Genomic DNA, 20,273 nt, shown 5'->3' with positions numbered 1-20,273 from the left:
TAAGTATTTTTATGTATGATAGGATTTAGCCCCAAAAAAACTCAATTTCAGCCTTGGAAAACAAAACACAGAAGAAGAAAAAAAGGATTTAACCCCTAAAAAAATTTAAGAACAAAAAGAAGAGTTGCCTTACCATGTAAAAATATCTCCATTTTGAAGCTTCCAAACAAATCCAGCAAAATGTTGTCATACTAAAACCAATAGTACTCTTTAGACGGAAGTTCATAACTAAAGGATTTGAAGGATAGTTTTATCATTTAATAAATTTATCCATTATCATATCACTCTTGCGAGAGATAACTTATTCTGGTATTATTTATTAATCCTGAGACAAGTTATTTCAAACTTTCCAACCAAACACTAAATTAAGGGATCATTTGGTTTGAATATAAGTTATGATGAGATTAGTTATGATGGGATAAGTTGTATTGGAATAAGTTATGCTAGAATTAGTTATGCTGGGATTGATTTTTATTGCTTGTTTGGTTTGTCATAATCAAACTTATATTTATGACATAATTTCTAAGAATAAGTTGTTTGTTTACAAAAATACCATTTACCTTATTTAGTTTAGTTTTTTACATTTTCTTTGCAAGTTTAGTCATTCATTCTTAAAAATAAAAATTTCCATCTTATTTAGCTTAAATATTTTTGGGTGTGTATTTCCATGATTGTCCCGTGTGTCTCTAAAATTAAACTTTCATCTTATTAACTTAAAAATAAAACTTCCATCTTATTTAGCTTGAAATAAAATTTCCATCTTTTTAGCTTAAAAATAAAACTTTCATCTTATTTAGTTTAAAAATAAAATCTTCATCTTATTTAGCTTAAAGTAAAACTTTCATTTTAAGTTTATTAAAAGTAAAAGAAATTTTATTATTAAAGTTATCTATATTTTAATTGATAAATATAAAATATAATTTTTTAAATGAGTAATAAACTATTTAATAAAAAATATGCAATTTAGTAGTGTAGTGAACTTTTTGAGAGAAATTAAATATAAATATAAATATAAGAACATAAATAAGAATTATATATACAAAATGTAATTTATTAATAGAAAAATATATTATCATTAGAGCAACGAATAACCAAGGTTGTGAATATTAGTATAAATGTTGTTAAAAATTATGTTAATATATATGAATGTAAAGTGGTGTATACAAGTGGGGTTTAAGAAGGGTATTTTTGTTATTTTACCTACCCAATCCCAGGATAAGTTATCCTGGGATTGTTATTCCACCCCATGGAGGGATAACTTATCCTAGGACTAACTGTTAATCCTGGGATAAGTTATCTCATCCTTGGCAACCAAGCAGCAGATTAAAGGCCACTTAAATATTATCCCTGGATAAAATCCTCTTGTCCATTACACCAAACGACCCCTTATTGTTGTCAACCTCTCACATTTCTTTATAGGTCTATCTACACACTTTACATGCTTGAACTATCTCTTGCTTTGCTCATCTTGTTCACCATGGTCCACAAATGTCACTTCCACCTTACCTCATATAATGTAATTTCTTATCACATATCACTTAATATGCTCACACGTCCATTTGACCAAGAGCCTCCATTTCTCCTACTCCGCTCCAATACATTGTGCAACATCATCGTCAACCTTAGCCTTATGTATTATGTAAGTGAAATTGCATTCTCGATTTTATGTGTTGTATAAATATACAATATAGTCTTCTGTTATTTACACGGTTAAACTTTACTTCTCCTTTGGGCCAACTTTCTTTGATCCTCCAAAGGCCCAATTAAATTAGCTGGGTTTTCTTCTTTAGGCCCAATACCATTTATTATCGGAAGGCCCAACGAGAAAGATAGAACAGCTCGTCCTGGAGCAAAACCTCCTCCTCTTAGAATATTCTGAATAGCTTTGAAGACTAGTCTGGTTTTCCGGATCTCTCAGGCGCTGTTTGTCCTATCGCCGTCGATCAATCCTCTCTACGGTCCTTTTCCGGTGAGCTTTTCTCCCCTCGCCTCTCCTCAATTTATTCGAAGCTCTAGCTTGTTTCATTTTGAAAAGCACCCTAGGATTCGCCTTACTTGTTGACGTTGTTTTGAGTAGAACGAATTTGCAGATCGCAGAAAGTTGTTTGCTAGGGGAATAGGGAACTGTAGAAGGAGCTATGTCAAATAAATAGTCCGTTCTTAGGCGTATTGACTTTGGAGTAAAATAATCAAATCTGTTGAGTTATGTTTTATGTTTTGTTTCCTATTTTAACTTTTCTGATTTCCTGACAGAGGGCTTGACTAATAATGTTGGGAGGTAGAGCAGTCCATCGGTTACTAGGCAGGAAATTTCAATCTGAATCCACGGTATGGCTGTACATCCTTTCTTCTTAGCCGATGCTTATACTCTTGAGTCATTGGTTTATGTATATAAGGAGATTTATTGCCTTCAAAATGCATACTTTCTTAATCCCTTCAAAAAATGCTTTTTGTGTACACTCATGTCTCGTATTTGAAATGCATTTCATTGGCTATACTGGAACACATTTCAGAGCTGTTTATTTTTTGTTCGACAATATGTTTGGTCATGTTTTGATTTCTGTGTGGTATAGGAATAAATTATAATAGAGGATTAGTGTTTTAAGGACTAATAGAAGTGGGTTCTATTAAAGTTTAAGTGTACTAAAATTGTATTCAATATATTCAATCTAGCAAACTGGAATGTTCTCTGTGACAATGCAAATTGGAAAGAGGACTCAGCATTTTGTGAGCCTGCATTAAATTGTTTTATGCGAATGGGGTCTGCATTTTCCTGCTTGTGTTGGCAGTTATATAGGTAAACATGCTGTACTACCTGATCACATAACATCCTTCTTGCAGCAATAAGCTAATAAGTAGTCTGACAAATCACCACTGGCTGTGCTAGAGCTCATTTCTGATGTGGGAAATTTTGTGATTGGTACTGATTTAGTTGAAAGACTTGGGTCCTATCAATTTCAAGTTGTACAAATCATTCGTTAAAACTACATGAATTTGCAGGCATCTCCAATTTTATCACCCTTTGTTTCCAAAAAAACTCAAGAAGAATTTGGATCTTTTGGCATGAAGTCCTTCAGAACATTAGCACTCATTGGAGCGGGTGTATCTGGACTTCTAGGTTTTGCGACAGTAGCATCTGCTGATGAGGCTGAACACGGATTGGAATGTCCAAGCTATCCTTGGCCTCATGCAGGCATTCTTAGTTCATACGATCATGCTTCGTGAGTTTCTACTGAATCTCTTATCCCCCCTTTGCTCTCTGTTGTCTTTTTTGTTCTCTCCTTTCAGTTGCCCTGTCCCCCACTTTCCTTGTCCCATCAGGAAAAAGGTTAAAGATGTCAGGCTTTTATGTGTATTTCTGATAAAGAATGTTCTGTGAAGTGTATACTTCCATCCCTTCAAAGAAAAGGATAAGGATTTCAGGGTATCTGCAGATTTTGTGATAGAGGGATTTTGCCAGATGCATTACAACAATAATATGGGTCAATCACTTAAAGTACACTACATTCAATTTGCATTTATATGGCATAGCATAGAATGACCTTTCTAAATGAAGTGCTGTTCCATCCTAATGTTTGGCCTGAAAACATGGAAGTCTTCTATGAAATGGAAAAAATGCCAATCACCGACTATGAATAGTGCTTCTCATTTGGTTTACAATTGTACTTCTTGTCTCTTTAATTTCAAAATGCCAAGATATATAACATCGAGACTTTTTGCATCTTTGACCAGCTTACGTAGAAAAGATTCCATATTCTATGCCAATAGATTCATGACATCCATGTACTGAATCATCAACTGAGCCATGTTAAGAAAGCCCAAGCTTATACGTGTTTGCCCATGCCGTTCAGAGAAAACACTCCTATATTGTGTCTAGTGGGGAGCTTTTTCATCTCAAAGAATAAGCAGATCTTCATATTTCGCATTTTACATTACCTTATCGAAAGAAGAAAAAAGATATTGTGCATTGCTTAAATTTATACTGCTGGGATAAAAAGAAAGTGATCAAGACCTGCTTACAGAATTCAACTAGCTATATAGTCTTATTTTAGTTGAATTATTTTTTGTGCTCTTTTGGCAAACAGGATTCGTCGTGGTCACCAGGTTTATCAACAAGTATGTGCATCTTGTCATTCAATGTCACTTGTTTCATATCGTGACTTGGTCGGGGTGGCATATACAGAGGAGGAAGTAAAGGCTATGGCAGCTGAGATTGAGGTGGAGGATGGGCCTAATGATGAGGGTGAAATGTTTACCCGTCCTGGTAAACTGAGTGATCGTTTTCCTCAGCCATATCCAAATGAAGCTGCTGCTAGATTTGCTAATGGGGGGGCCTACCCTCCAGATTTAAGCCTTATAACAAAAGTATTTCCGCCTTTCTGTTTCTGTTTTTTTAAAGAATAAATCTCCTCTCTGTTCCTATTTCAGTCATTACTGTTATCTGCCCCATTTAGCTTTCATTCTGTTTCTCAGGCACGCCATAATGGTCAAAACTATGTGTTTGCTCTTCTTACTGGCTATCGTGATCCTCCTGCTGGTGTTTCGGTATGCATCATTGTCCTTTGTGTATCTTAGACTCTTTAAGTTTTCAATCTTGAAGCCTTTTATACCTTCTGCACTGTTGGTTTTCGACTTCCCATATGATTTTTTTTCTTTTGATAACCAAGAAATCCCTGAGGGGCAGAATGGGCCTTTTAGTATGAAATGGGTTTTTTCCCTTTATTACGTAGCTGATTGTGTGGCCTAAGTGGCCTGAACAACTTTTTCTAGTGGAATTAATTCTCATTCACGGTTCTCTCTAAACATTTGAATCCACATGTATGTCTGTAATTTTTTTTTTCTTTTTGTTATTGTACCTTGTGTTGTAGTCGAAAAAGGAAATTACCCCTAACATGTGACACAAGAACATTATGACACAGTGATTTCTTGTTTCCGACTGTAAGCAAAGTAGGATAAGTCTCCAGCCCTTGTCGTGATGTATTTGACTCTGCAACTGAGAGGACCGGGTTCGTGAACTGCTTTGACACTGATAGGCATCTTATTCTATGTAATCTGAAGCTGTGACCTGAATTTAAAACAACAATCCTACAGTACAAATTCATTAATTTAACCAAATCACTTATGGGAATAGAGTAGTGAGAGGATCAGAGTATGTTGGATCACACTTATAGTTGCATAGGATCTCACATGAGAATTTATGATCCTGTTTGTAGGATTGTATTAGATCAATTCAGACAGTAGATCTTAAGGCTTCACTCGGTCACAATGATCCTAGTATCCTACTAATTTGTCAATTTTATGAAATTCCCATATTGTATTTTGTTACTCCCTCCATTCCATATTAAGTTAATTTTTGAGGTGTTTCACACCCTTTAAGAAAAGTAGATTAAGACGTAAATTGAACATAGTTTTCCATTTTTACCCTTATTAATTATTGTCAAATTTATGATTAAAATAACTAAATACTAATTAATCACTAATTCCAATACTAACTAATGAATGGTAAAATTGGAAGAACACCAATCTTGAAAACTGAACAATTAAGTTAATTTGAAAAATTGAAAATGCCTCAAAAATTAACTTAATATGGAATGGAGGGAGTAACTTGTATTGGCTGTGCAACAAATTCCAAGACCAACAGGTGCAAATAAACCGTATAATATAATATAACTAACCATGTATATTTGCTTGGATCTTAAAATCCTACTATGATCCAATCATGGGATCCTAAAATGATCCTATCTAGGATCTCCATTCTAGAAACATCTCATGGTGCATTTGTTGGTTTGCTTACTTAGCCTTCCTAATTGTTGTGGTTGTTTGTGAGCACAATCTAAGCAAAGTCAACCATTTTATTAGCTGAAGATAATTAGATTACTAGATTTTTTTTGTCCACACAATACTGGCGTTCCTCGTCTCTTTGACTGATCTGTCAAGCTACAACCATACTGTAGATTCGTGAAGGACTGCACTACAATCCTTACTTCCCTGGTGGAGCTATTGCAATGCCAAAAATGCTTAATGATGGTGCTGTTGAGTATGAAGATGGTGTCCCTGCAACAGAAGCTCAGGTTGGTCCCTTTGTCACTTGATTGGAGCTGTCTGCATGTAGTTTCATAGAGATGAGCTACACTACTATGTTTCAGTATAAATAAGCTAATTTCTCCCTGTATTGTTGTGTAGATGGGGAAAGATGTGGTGTCATTTTTAACTTGGGCTGCTGAACCAGAGATGGAAGAGAGAAAACTGGTCTGTTGTTTTTGGTATATGCACAGATGATGATGTTTGTGTTATTATTACTATATGGCAGTTTCTGATATATTTGCATTTCCACTGCAGATGGGCTTCAAGTGGATATTTGTACTGTCCCTTGCACTACTTCAAGCTGCTTACTACAGGCGTTTGAGGTGGTCTGTTCTCAAGTCACGGAAACTGGTCCTTGATGTTGTCAATTAGAACATCCCCTATCCAAATGCTTGTGGAGCAGGCAAATAATATTATCTTTCTCAAAATGCTTTTGTTGTTTGACGTCTTACTCTGGAATGGCCTGGTTTTTGGTAAAGCGAACAGGCTAAAATTTTCCTTAATTTGGAGTTGAAATAAGAGGCCCGTGTAATTTTTAAGTTGTGATTTTTATAGTGGGGAGACATTCTCGCCTTGTTTTTGAGGCTGTAACCCCTGTTTGTGGAGCTGTCTGGCTGTTGTGAAACTTTGCTCTCCAGATTTTTAGTTTTGTGACTTGACATACAATTTTATTGCACTTAAAAAAATCCTATTCCAAGGGTTACCAATACGATTAATCAAATAAGAATTTTATTAGTAAGTTTATTGTTATTGGTTGGCGGATTTGCAGTTTACGTGTGTTTCCATGAATAAATTCATTACTCAGTTGTGACAAATAATAGTGTTTTCGCTGCCTTTTCATTGAAATTTTGTTTACTGAGAAAATATGATAAAAACATTATGTAATTCTTGCCTCAGTTTAGTACGGAGTAATGAAGCGAAATCTAAATTGTGGTATTTGACATATTTTGAAATTTTACATCCAATTTTTAAATTAGCCATGCAACTTGGTAGAATTACATTCTTGAAAAGCAGAGGCAATTTTTATCATCCAGTGTATTCTTTCTTCACTATTGAAGGAGAGAGGTTACCACATTCAACGTACAGTGTAAGGTGTAATATCACAATCGAATTGCGTTTTCTTTTCTTCTCTCCTAATTTTATGAAGAAAAAGGTTACTGGAAGGAAACACAACTTTTTCTGTTTTAACCAATTAGAAACCAGCCAATAGTCATGTTCCACATACTGCTTATAATTATAAACCCAACTTGTCTATTCCAACTAGCTTTCAGCGTTCGCCACGCGTCCTTCCCATTAATATCAGATTATTATAAAAAGAAGAATTGAATTCCTTGTATATTTTGATTGGCTATAGGTGAATTATTAAAGCAAACTAGTTATTTATTGGTGCACAAGATTTGATCTCATATAAAACTAGATTTCCTGTCTTTTAGGGTTCTTCCTAAACGACAAGTGCATAGGTGTCCACAATACAATTTCAAGACAAAAACACTACTAATTTATTTTATACTAAAACAAGTAATCTATAACGTGTCGCATCAATTAGAAATACATTCATTTAAGATAAACATAAAATTTTGAATACGCCACTACATATATTCATTAGTTTTAATTTGACGTAGTTTAACGTAATACTATATACTTCACAACCAATTGACTTTCAGAAAATCATATATCTTAGCATCAATATTGAATGATTGCGCTCGATTACTTATAACTGATAAATAGCTTGTTATTAATGGGAAAATTAATTTTTTTATTATATACAGTATAATTTTTTAGTGAAAGCATATCAATGACTACTTTATTATAACAAATTAAACTATACTTAATTGAGAGTATTGGTAGGAGTGAGGACCACATAAGGGGGAGAGAAGCAATGGATGACACCTGGTGTCGCAAACAATTCCTCTCATTTTATTGTCTCACTTTCCAAAATCGGTCGAGAGAGAAATTTCATATCAAATGAATATAATGTTTCAAATTAAAGGTGAAGAAAACGTTGTTTATTACTATAGAATAGAAGGGATGAAGTAGTTATAATACTAATATTTTGTAAGCAATTCGTCTAGAGACTTCAATATTATGCCATGTGTAGTGTGGATACCTCAATGGAAGCATCCATGTGAATGTGTATGTATATAAGTATATACGGTACCCAAAGAGTGCTGGGCATAACATATATATATATATATATATATACACACATTCAGTTGCGTCAAATGAAGTTATATACTATAAATGATCACTACACACATATAATCATTCTCAAGAGACAACAGGAAGCAACTCATGATAGACACAACCATCAACTTCAGGTAAAATTATCTTTCTCCAAAATACACATACAAATATATTACTTCGCCATTTATTATTATTATTATTATTATTATTATTATTATTATTATTATATCAGAGGGAGCAAGCAAGCTAAGATAGACAATTTTCCGAAACTCATCGGAATAGTATAATATATATATATATATATTATTTTTTTAGCAATATAATTATCTTGTTATATACTCATGCTCGTACATGGCCTAGAATTTGAACTAAAGTTTCTGTTTCCAAAGAAAAATGTGTTATTGTACTGGACAATCATTTCTATCTGAAACCCAAACTAGTTAGATTGTTGATATTTATGATCAATATCTTTGTCAATACATTAGAAAATATTGTTACATAGACTCTTTCTTCTAAGCCACATGCCTTGCTGTCGTTACATATACTCCTAGCAGTATATGTTTTCATCGACGTACAGACCGTTATAGGGTGAGGCCAGGCAATATATATTGTAACATGTGTTGTATGTTATTTGTTTAATAGAGTTGCAAAGAAATAGATCTTGAGTTTAATTAACTCAACCACCTCAAATGTAATTAGTTGATCATGAGGGAAGGATTGCCATGAAGAGTTCAAATTCTCCTCCATCAATACGTACCCGGCCCGGAGAATCTGTTCAAACTTTATTAAGTTTGAATTATGGGAAACGTGAATAGACATGTATGTAAAAATAATATAGATTCTTTGGTCAGGCTTTTTGTTTTTCTTTAGATTTCATCAATCATTATATATATGTAATTTTGTATGAATTACTAATAGTGTTTCCATATACTCCTCCCTAACACAATATAATTCCCCCTCACTAGACATGTATCTACAAGTTAATAATAATTTGTACCTTTTCATTAATTTTTTATAAAAACTAATACAAATTTTGAAGCAAAATTATTGGATTACTAAACTCATACTAATTCATATCCTAGTAGTATGGTTTTCTGATTTTATTATATAGTACAAGTAACAATAAACCTGCTTCTTTTTCAACCAAACTTAAATATATTTCGTAGAGATAAGTTATTAAATGGTTATATATATATAATTATTAAAGAGAAAAGCAAGCATATTAATAATTTTATATTATGTAGGAAGAACCTCACTATCATAATTCATAATAGTAAGAAGAAAAATGAATGGAAAGGGCAGGTGGCATCAGATTCTATGAATGTAGTGAGTAGTAGTATATGGAGTAACTATTAGGTGTAAGCTCCAATCACAAATCAATTCAATTGTGTGACCTCACCTAACCTATTTTATTTTATTTTATTTTATTTGATTGATGGGAGTGGGACCTAATTTTGATCTGAACCATCCACGCGCCCAATAAACCATGCTTCTTCCCATTACATTAATTGCCCACCTTCATGACCATTCCTTTCTCGGTGCATCCCACTTATTTATGGTCGAAAATATAATTAAATAATAAAAATATGATATTTTAATAGCTTAAATGTTTAAATGTAATTGTCATATACTTCAACATGATATCAAAACAAGTATTTTATTGCTATCCAAAATTTAAAAGAATTTTCACATGTTTTGAGATCGAATTTCAGCACCATCCAAAATTTAAAAAAAAATTCACATGTTTGACTCATGAAAAATAATATTATTTATATAATCACAATCACTTAGCATTTGTATTTTCTAGGATCTTTGAAATCAAGTATACATCCTTTATACTTTGTTTCAAGAGTATGACCCATGAATATTATTTCTATAAACACAATCACTTTAGCATTTGTATTTTCTGGGATTTGAAATCAACTTTTTCTATAAAATCTTTACGCAGTCTATACATTCCTTTAAACATTGTTCCAGAAATAATGTTACTTTTTATAGTTGAGGATTATTTATTTTTCAAACTTTCTTATTTATGTTAAAAAAAAAAAACCATTCTCCTTTCCAATAAACCATTAACATAACAAGTATAAGGATATTTTTGGTGTGGCAAAAGTCTTTATTTTTTGTAATTTGTTATATTATCCAATCATAACACTATCCTATTAAATGAAATAAGAGAAGTATTATTTCTCATCACTGTAGATTATAGTCAAGTCTTTCCGTATTTAAGTTTGAATTATTTAAAATTGACTAAATATGCTCTATCTATTCTATACATACGATTGAAACAAAAAACGAAGAAATATTCGTTCGTGTAGGGGGAGGTGATTTTCACGATGAAACAAGGAGGGTGGGAATATTGGTTAAAATAAATGGACACGCGTCTAATTAATGGAACCTCCCAGAAAAGCATTCCCACTTTGCTTCTATCAAGGTACAAACGTGTCGACCTTTTTTTCCTCAGTGCTCACTCTACGTGACCTAACCTTATTGGCTCTCACTGCCACACCAATCACAGCAACTCTATTTTCATTTTCCCTGGATACATGGGACCCACCTGATCTCACCCCACCAATCACATCTCATCACTGTTTTAAGTTTAACCCTAGACACGTGTTGCTTCCTAACCCAACGTCCCCTGTAACTATGATAATCCTCTCGGCATCCGGCAAAAATAAATTATTTCTATCTAAAAACCGCTCTACAACACACCTCTTCGGCACGAATGGACCTTGGAAATACTTGGGCCGGGCCGGGATACACAGGTACGCCCAAAGATACCACGATAATCAACCACATGATGCTCAGGTTCCGGCCTATTGCGCCCAAGCCCGTAGCTAATTCTTCGGGCCCGGGCACTACGCCGGAAACTCTTGTTGTTGGAAAAAGAAGAACAAAGAGAAAGTACGTTAGAGTTAAGAAAAATGACAAGTGCAAGATTATTGATAAAAAAGAAAAAAGTGATGGATCATCGGATGATCATCAAACTGTTGTAACTCTTCAGCTATTACCGGAAAGTAGTGGAGGAGTTAAAAGTTTGCCGGAGAACAGATCTTACCCAAAAACTATCAACTTTTTCGTGCAAGACCGATCATCAATATGGATAAATAACAATATTTTATCTATCGGTGCACCGGATCCGTCAGATCGAACGTCAGAAGAGATCCGATCTCCGGTGGTTGTGGAATCATGGGTGATGGTGGACGGTTTAACAAACACTACTTTGGTAGATTTATCAGCTTTAGGAAGTACGGACATGGAGAAGATGATGAATCTACAGCGTGACACGTGTCCGGGGTTCATATCGGACGGTTTAGATAGCGTGAAATGGGTGAATCTGGCGTATCGGAGAATGATAGATCCGGTAGATGACGGAGGAGAAGCGCCGGAGATGGCGGTGCGTTTAGTAGTGAAGGAGAATAAAAGTGCAGCATTATTATTATTGCCAAGTTTTGCATGCATAGTAAGAATTGTGTATACATGGAATAAAGTGAAGCAGTCAAGGACAATGCCTTGTGATGTATGGAAGATGGACTTTGGGGGATTTGCATGGAAATTTGATGCTAAGGCTGCACTTAGCTTGGGCCGTTGAAGGGTAAATAAACCCGACAATAGTAATTCAATCTAAGGTAATGTCATTTTTATATATTTAAATGTCATGAGAACTGATGAAGTCCTAAGTGAAACAAAATAATGATCCCTAAAGTTTGTGCTTTGGCTGATAACTAAATCTAGCTAGGGCAAAAATGATGCGTACCTCTCCCTATTCAAAACTCTACTTCTAAATGTGAAAAATGTTTGCTGGAAATTCATAACAAGCTTTTATGTCTTGTTATTCATCTTTAATTTGATACATGAACTGGTACTTATTGTTGAACAAGGAAAGAGATTCATACTTGAAGGAGCTTAACTAAATGAAAACACTCTCCTTAGAACTAAGACCTAGTAATTATTTAACCTGTAACATTGCTTAATTTACTTATTCGAACACAGAATAATTTTGATAAACAACATAAATTTTCATTTGGTACCCATTATATCATGTCATTTCCAACATTTCATTTATTTTGAAATGTTTTCAGGTCTTGATAGAATTTTTTCGTACTCTACAATTTTTGATTTGTATTCTGAATCCTTAAATATTTTCCACAAAAGGACTGCAATGCATCCCACACCCAGACATTGCATTTGTTGTTGATGTCAAATATGTGTATTGAGAACCAAATACCTACAACAAAATATAGAAAAAAGAGTGGACATGTACCAAATTAAAATGGAAAAAAATGTATATATGCTAGAGCAAATCTACAGTGAGTTTACAACAATAATGTGAATTAAGCTATTCTCTTATGGGCCTTTGCACACTAGATGTATCTAACGAGGAAGTTTTCTACTCTATTATTCTCGAAAAGAATAAGGCATTATTCTCCACATTATCTTGTAGTTTGTTCAAAATAATCTTGTGGCCAACTTTTTGGTCAAAGAAAAATAGACAGTAAAGCACAAATATTCATCGGATAGCTAGATCACATGATAAACATTGACGTCTTGAATATTGAATATTCTTCATTTTTTCTGTATTGTATATTTTATTTGCTATCGATCCTTTCACATACTACTAGATAGGAATTATGACTGAAGATAACTACTAAAGTAACTTGTTTTTAATTAGTGGAGCTAGCTAGGTAGCTAGTATATTGAAATAATTGGACAGGGTTAGGTTGCAACTAAAGTAAGTAATCACATTGTTATATGCTTTATTGAAACTAGAGACTATATAACATCACTTCACCAAAAAGGAATATTTTTTGTGTAATCAACTTCAACTTACTGTATCAAATTTTACAGGGTTAATACATAAAATCCCCTCAAACTTGTCCACAACTTACTTTAGTAATGAAACTTCAGGGATAGTTATTTACCCCTAATTTAATTTCAACTGAATTTAATACCTCCTCAAAAGTAGAGAACCACTTGTATTGTGGAAGGTGTTCTACACGCACCTCCACCTGTCAAATCTCCCTTCTTTATTTTTTTTTCTTCNTACTAAAGTAACTTGTTTTTAATTAGTGGAGCTAGCTAGGTAGCTAGTATATTGAAATAATTGGACAGGGTTAGGTTGCAACTAAAGTAAGTAATCACATTGTTATATGCTTTATTGAAACTAGAGACTATATAACATCACTTCACCAAAAAGGAATATTTTTGGTGTAATTAACTCCAACTTACTCCATTAAATTTTACAGGGTTAATACATAAAATCCCCTTCAAACTTGTCCACAAAACTTACTTTAGTAATGAAACTTTATGACTAGTTATTTACCCCCTAATTTAGTTTCAACTGAATTTAATACCTCCTCAAAAGTAGAGAACCACTTGTATTGTGGAAGGTGTTCTACACGCACCTCCACCTGTCAAATCTCCCTTCTTTATTTTTTCACTTTTTATTTTTTTTTCTTCCACCATTCTTGAGATGGAAGGGGTATTTTTTATGCTACCTTTCTGGGTTATGTTCAATCATGGAAATTGAAGATCTACATTTTGGTTAAGGGATTCTGATATAGCTTTGAATAGCAAATTGGTGGTTATTGCCATGGGGGCTGCCCTTTTCTCTTTGTTTTGTTCACAAATCAAACGAAGCTGAGACCTGCACTTTTCTCTTTTGCTTTACTCAAATACAACAAGTTTGAGTCATCAATAACTCATTCGAATTGGAAAAATCCATTACATACTTGCTTTGAGATTTTAGTTTGAAGAATGAGACGTCAGAGAAATCGATATTTTCAATACGAAGAATGATTTTTGATTTCTTAGATTTTTCTCTGCTTTACCAGTGATTTCTCTTTTGATGTACATCTTGATGAGAAATTAAGATATATCAATGGTGATTTGTCTTTTAGACGAAGAAACCCTCTTTTCTTGTTTGCTTTTAAAATTATAGATTAAAAAACTATAAAAAGATGAAAAGAGCATTCAAAGAAAATAGAGAGATTCATCGGAAAAAATGTCTGCCAAAATTCCCAGCAATCTGTACATCAAGAAATTAGTTGCAGGTCTATATTTTGGGGAAAATGAAAGAAAGGAAGACGATGAGGAAAAAAAGAAAAGTATAAAATTAGAAAATAGAATGAAAGAGACGTCCCACTAAAAATTGAAGGAAAAATTAATTATCAGTCCCTAATTGAAAAATGGTACGTGTATAGCTAACTATTTTTCTGTACACTTTTTCATTTGTTACGCGCGTGCAAGGAAGTAGTTCCACTTTCTTTGCCACGTCACATTTAAGGGGGTTATAAAATTCAATTGAAACTAAATTAGGGGTAAATAATTACCCATAAAATTAAAGTGCCAAAGTAAGTTTCGCTGCTAAGTTCAAGAGGAATTTTATGTATTTTCCCAATTTTACACTAAAAAAGAATATTTTTCTATCTCTTTATTTTTTATTTCATTTATATTTTCTTATTTCATAAAATAAATTCTTTCCAAAACATTCACCATATATAATTCATATTATTTTCTTTTATAATCGTTTAATATAAAATTATTTTGTATCATAGTTTTTAAATAATATAAATTGCTAGCAAATATTATACATTATACATAATAATGGATAATACAAATAAAAGTGAAATACAATTAAATAAACATTACATAATTGAAAAAATTATTTTAAATTCTACATAAATATTCAACTTTCAAGATCATTACGGTGCTCCCATAAATACTCTATTAATGCATTACATAGTACAAAATGAGCTTCTTTGTCCTTTATTTTTTTATATCGGGCTAGAAATTGTTGAAATTGATAATTTTCATCTATTGTCATTTCTACGGTCGGAGTTGGACCTTTCGATGCATCTTGAATTGGTGCATTAAGATCGTGCTCATCCTCGATTATCATGTTGTGCATTATAATATATGAAGTTAATATATCATGCAACACTTCTTTTTAAAATTACTATGTATTTTATATTTCAATTTTGATGTATGTCAATTACTACTTTGTTGAATGTTTATTATTTTCGGTTATTTTTAAGTACATTGTATTATTTGTTTAAAAATTTATATGTTTGTAATTTTAATTTTTGTGAAGGTTAATTGTAATTTATAGTAGAATTAATATAAATTTAATTTTTTAAAAAAGTATTATATAGAAAAAATAATTTATAAAAAAGCTAAATTTTATATCTAAAATTAATATAGTAAAAATATTACATAAAAAATAATTAAATATACAAGAGATTTAATTAAAACATACAATTTATATAATGTTTAATTAAAAATTTGTGTAATAAAATAATATTAAAATATTTAAAAAGTGAAATGGTGTGATGAATAGTGTTGCACCAATTTAGTGTAACACTATTCACACACTAAATTTGATGTAAAAATTAGTATGGATTAGAGCTCAAAACACCAAATTTTATACTAAATATAAAATTTGATGTAAATTTTGATGTTGGGTTGGAGATGGTCTAATAAGACGTAAACAGAAAACTGTATATTATCTGCTGTTTTCTGCGGTAGATGTGTTTTAGTTTTTCAACTTTTATTACAGTAAAATGACGTAGGAGTCTTTCATAAAGCAATTGTAATTTACTCAATCTAATTTTATAACAGTAAATTTTATTTTTTTTTAAATTGTTACCTTTATTATTTGTGATAGTGGGCAACATTTTATGACATTAGTACTATTATGATGGATAAAATATTGTTTACTTAAAAAAGGCAAATACTATAATTTACAATTTCATTGATATTAAACCTCTTATTCAAGGACCAGGCATGTGTGTTAAGTTATAGTACTACGTACGGATAAGATTTGCTTTTGCTTGATAAGCTTAAACAATTAATGAGATATAGGCTGAAACTAAACATTATTAACGAAAGAGTACCTGAACATAATTGGTTGATAGGAAAAAGCTCAAATTAAAGATATACTCATCATTCATCAAGATTGTCGTGAACTAGTAAGTATTGATTTTTTTTAATTCTTAATCATATGTTTGAGTTTGATTTCTACATATATTAATAATATCTTTATTATGAAACACTTTACATTTAGTATCAAATATTTTGATATAACTCAAATTTAATTGAGTCCTGATAGAAAACTGAAGAAACTAACAATTGAATAGAGTTAATATCTCAAAAGATCACTCAACTTTACGAATTTATCTTAAAAAATTATTAAACTTTATTTTGTATCAATAAAAGCACTTAACTTAGTTTTTTTTTATCAATAAAATCACTCGATTAAATTGATCATTAAAAAAATTCACACTATAAATAAATTATTTTTGATATTATGTTCATGATTAAACTACTAAATATATGACTCAAAATTGATATTTCATTATAAAATAATATAAAATTCAAATAAAAGATAAATTTATCAAACTTGAACCTAAAATTCTCCAAACTGTCGTCATGATACATGAACCTCACTTTTATTTCTTGTTTAAATGAAAAAAAGAGATTTTCAGAAATAAGAAAGTGATTAAACCATCACAGAAAGTGTGGTTACCAGCAAATGAAGCAATAGTAATTTAGCAAATAAAGTTGAAAATTATTAGCCGTCACTGCAATGAAGCAGTAGTAATTAATCAAAAGAAATTGATAAGATTATCTTTTATTATTTTATTTTATAATAAAGTAGTAATTTTAAGTTATTTATTTATTATTTTAATTGTGATCAGATATAAAAAATAATTTATTTTGAATTTTTAATGATAAATTTGGTTGAGTGGTTTTATTGATATAAAAGTCTAAGTTAAGTAATTTTATTGATATAAAGGCCTAAGTTGAGTGATTTTATTAATACGAAATAAAATTTAATGATTTTACTAGATAAATTTTCAAAATTGAATGACCTTTTGAGATATTAACTTTACATACATATACCTATTAATCATGGATTTCTTTGCATAGGTAAAGCGATGATTCCAGTATAGTTTCCTGTTTTTCTATTCGTAGTACCTCATTTCATTTTAATTATCGAAATAAAATAAGTGTCATTAATTAGATGTGAATGGACAGAATAATTATAAGGTGATTTTTCTTTCGATTGTGGATTTATCTGGGTTGTAGTCAAAATAAGCTGCAAAGTGATTATTAGAGTGTTTAGACCAAGAATAAGTTGGTAACCACCAAATACGATATATAACTTTGTGTACTTGTCAATCAATTACCCGCTTTTGTAAATGTATATTTTACTAGGAATTCTTTTCCTTTTCTTCTAAAAGTTGAGAAAGAGATTTTTTTTTTTGTTTGTTTAAACATACTAAAAAATGATTTATGTTTTCGTCCAATTTTTTTTAGGTTACCTCATTCCTTTTTAGCAAGTCTTTAATTTAATTTTAACTTACCATTATATTAAAAAATATTTTAATATATTTGGCATATTTTTTATTCAAAATCATAAAATTCAAAAAATAAATTCCCTTTAAATTATACATCAAGTTAAAAAACAACAAACAAATTAATTGGAAGAATAGAATGAACACGTGTGGACATAACTAGATTTCCATTTTAGGGGTTGTTGGCTAGAGAAGAACCACGCCACGCGTCCTTCCTTCTTTTTGACCAATTCTTTTGCTTTTTACTTTCTTTTTGCGTATTATTCTCTATTTTCAGTAAGCAACCTGCTTTAAATGGTTTTCTTTTTGTTTAAATAATCAAATGCCCTCTTTCTTAAAATTCTGCACTTCAACCAAATTAAGAAAAAGAAAAAACAGAACATTATTAATATTCTTCAGCAACTAATAGAATGCCTTTGCTAGTAATAAAATATAGATTAATTCCTTTGATTGCAAGTGTAAGGTATTATAATGTAATTTATAATACATGTACTACATTCATCATTAGCCATTTATAAAATTCTGGTTGCCGGCACAAATAAATACCATCATAATTTATGTAAAAACTACGGAAGAATATAAATGGTGGAATAAGAAGACAAAAATTAATAATACATCAATTTAATTACAACATTATTATCACTGAAACAACCCTCGCTCAATTATTTAAAAAATTATTTTTCCGCACATTAAAATCTCTATGTGACTTCTCTTCAAACTAAACGATCCTTCAAATTTTTATACATTGAGGTGCGTTTAGTCACACATTTTTAAAAAATATGGACCATTTATGTAGCGAAATACTTTGAAAATTGTTATTTAATGATCAGTAATAAAGGAAATTGTTATGTGGGGATCAATAATCATAAATAGTATTAAAGATAGTATAATAAAATCAAAGTCTGATTCAAAATTTCCAGACGATAAGTGCATTAATATTATAAAGAGGTAGATCTATATGATATAAAGAATGTCAATTGAACTTGGACAAACACTACAATTTTTAGATTTGAATATTTTAACTTTATTTTCTTTGATAAATGAAGGAATTTCACTTCAGTAAGTGGAAAAACAAAACAAAGATGATTAATTTATAATTATAAACTAATAAAATAGTTTAACCTTAACCGAATTGGTTAACCATTTTATACTGCTATCAACACAATAACTATCTACATCCATGTATCTATTTAAGTTAATTTTCAACCTTAAGCTAACCGATATATAAATGATAAATGAAAAGGTTTTGAATGATGCTGATTAATTTGAAGACATCACACTATGCGCGATACATATACATTATAACATTAATCGCCTAAATAATTAACATTTTTTATGTTAATTACAAATGCATAATCATAAATTTAAATGTCTATCTATTATTATTAATATTTCCGTGAGAAGTCATTTACTTGTTACTTTATTAGATGTTGATTATATTTGATATGAAAAACAAATTTGATTTTACTTATTTTTATTGTAAGTTATGCTATTTTAATTGACAGGTTTTCTAACCAATTACTGAGGGAAGGAAAGTGGAAAGGAATCACTTCAAAAAGCTGAAGACCAATATATTGGGCCTCGAAGTGATTTACTTGGTCTTCGTGGGCCAGTGTGCGGCTTCTCTGGCCCATGTGTATTATTGGGTTTTCCCAATCTAGGCCCGTGTATACTGAGATACACAAAATTATGCTCATTTTTACTCAATATGTCCAATTTTTACGGTTAAGTTATTTCACGCTATCAAGAAAAGAGTAAATATAACTGATAATTTATTATATTTAATAAAATAAAATAAATCATTTTTTCTCAGATATTGTGCATGCTTCTTTAATATTGAGGGTATAGTTTGAAATAGTTATTAGCTTCAATCTTACACTTCTAAAGTGACNAAAATTATGCTCATTTTTACTCAATATGTCCAATTTTTACGGTTAAGTTATTTCACGCTATCAAGAAAAGAGTAAATATAACTGATAATTTATTATATTTAATAAAATAAAATAAATAATTTTTTCTCAGATATTGTGCATGTTTCTTTAATATTGAGGGTATAGTTTGAAATAGTTATTAGCTTCAATCTACAATTTTTTGGTAGAAAAGGATACTTATATATATATATCAGGACATTACAGTAGCAGAAGTAGAAATAGAGTTAGCTAAAGAGATAATTATAATGAGATAGGGAGAGTAATCTGTAGAACAAATATTTGTATTTATATATTTTGACATTTTATGTATCTAACTTAAAAGAAATTGATATAAGATATTGACTTAGTTTATATAATTTGATTTTGTACATATGTAAGTTGACATTCTTACTTTTAAAAAAATATATATAAACAATCGCGCAAAGCACAAACAAATTCACTACTATAAAAATAAGTAATTAATTTGAGTTAATACAAAATTTGGAGTTTAAGAAAATAAATACTAGGGGTTGTTTGGTAGAGTGTATAAAATAATGCTAAATAGAATATATTAGTAATGCTTGCATTAGCAATGCATGTATTAGTTATGCTTGCATTAATTATACATAGATTATTTTATTGCATTGTGTGGTTTGATGCATTAAAACTAGTACGTATTGCATTAAAAAATTATTTACAAAGATACCCTTCACTTTTATGGTGGAAAAGATGTAAA

The 20,273-nt window shown here is 30.9% G+C and overlaps 2 protein-coding genes across 2 annotated transcripts; both read left to right on the top strand.

Moving 5' to 3' along the window:
* Positions 1-1,865: 1,865 nt before the first annotated feature.
* LOC125847713 (cytochrome c1-2, heme protein, mitochondrial) lies at positions 1,866-6,834 on the top strand. The gene is made up of 8 exons (XM_049527385.1): positions 1,866-1,969; positions 2,256-2,328; positions 3,001-3,221; positions 4,086-4,365; positions 4,474-4,545; positions 5,955-6,071; positions 6,184-6,249; positions 6,340-6,834. Exons 2-8 carry the CDS (start codon positions 2,269-2,271, stop codon positions 6,454-6,456), a joined length of 933 nt encoding a protein of 310 aa, XP_049383342.1. The 5' UTR covers positions 1,866-1,969; positions 2,256-2,268; the 3' UTR covers positions 6,457-6,834.
* Positions 6,835-10,921: 4,087 nt separating this feature from the next.
* Positions 10,922-12,076, top strand: LOC125848238 (uncharacterized). The gene has a single exon (XM_049528068.1). It carries the CDS (start codon positions 10,994-10,996, stop codon positions 11,858-11,860), a length of 867 nt encoding a protein of 288 aa, XP_049384025.1. The 5' UTR covers positions 10,922-10,993; the 3' UTR covers positions 11,861-12,076.
* The last annotated feature ends 8,197 nt before the right edge of the window (positions 12,077-20,273 follow it).

The sequence above is a fragment of the Solanum stenotomum genome, chromosome 12, assembly GCF_019186545.1.
Source record: "Solanum stenotomum isolate F172 chromosome 12, ASM1918654v1, whole genome shotgun sequence".
NCBI lineage: Eukaryota > Viridiplantae > Streptophyta > Magnoliopsida > Solanales > Solanaceae > Solanum > Solanum stenotomum.
This window is presented reverse-complemented; position numbering and strand designations above follow the sequence as displayed.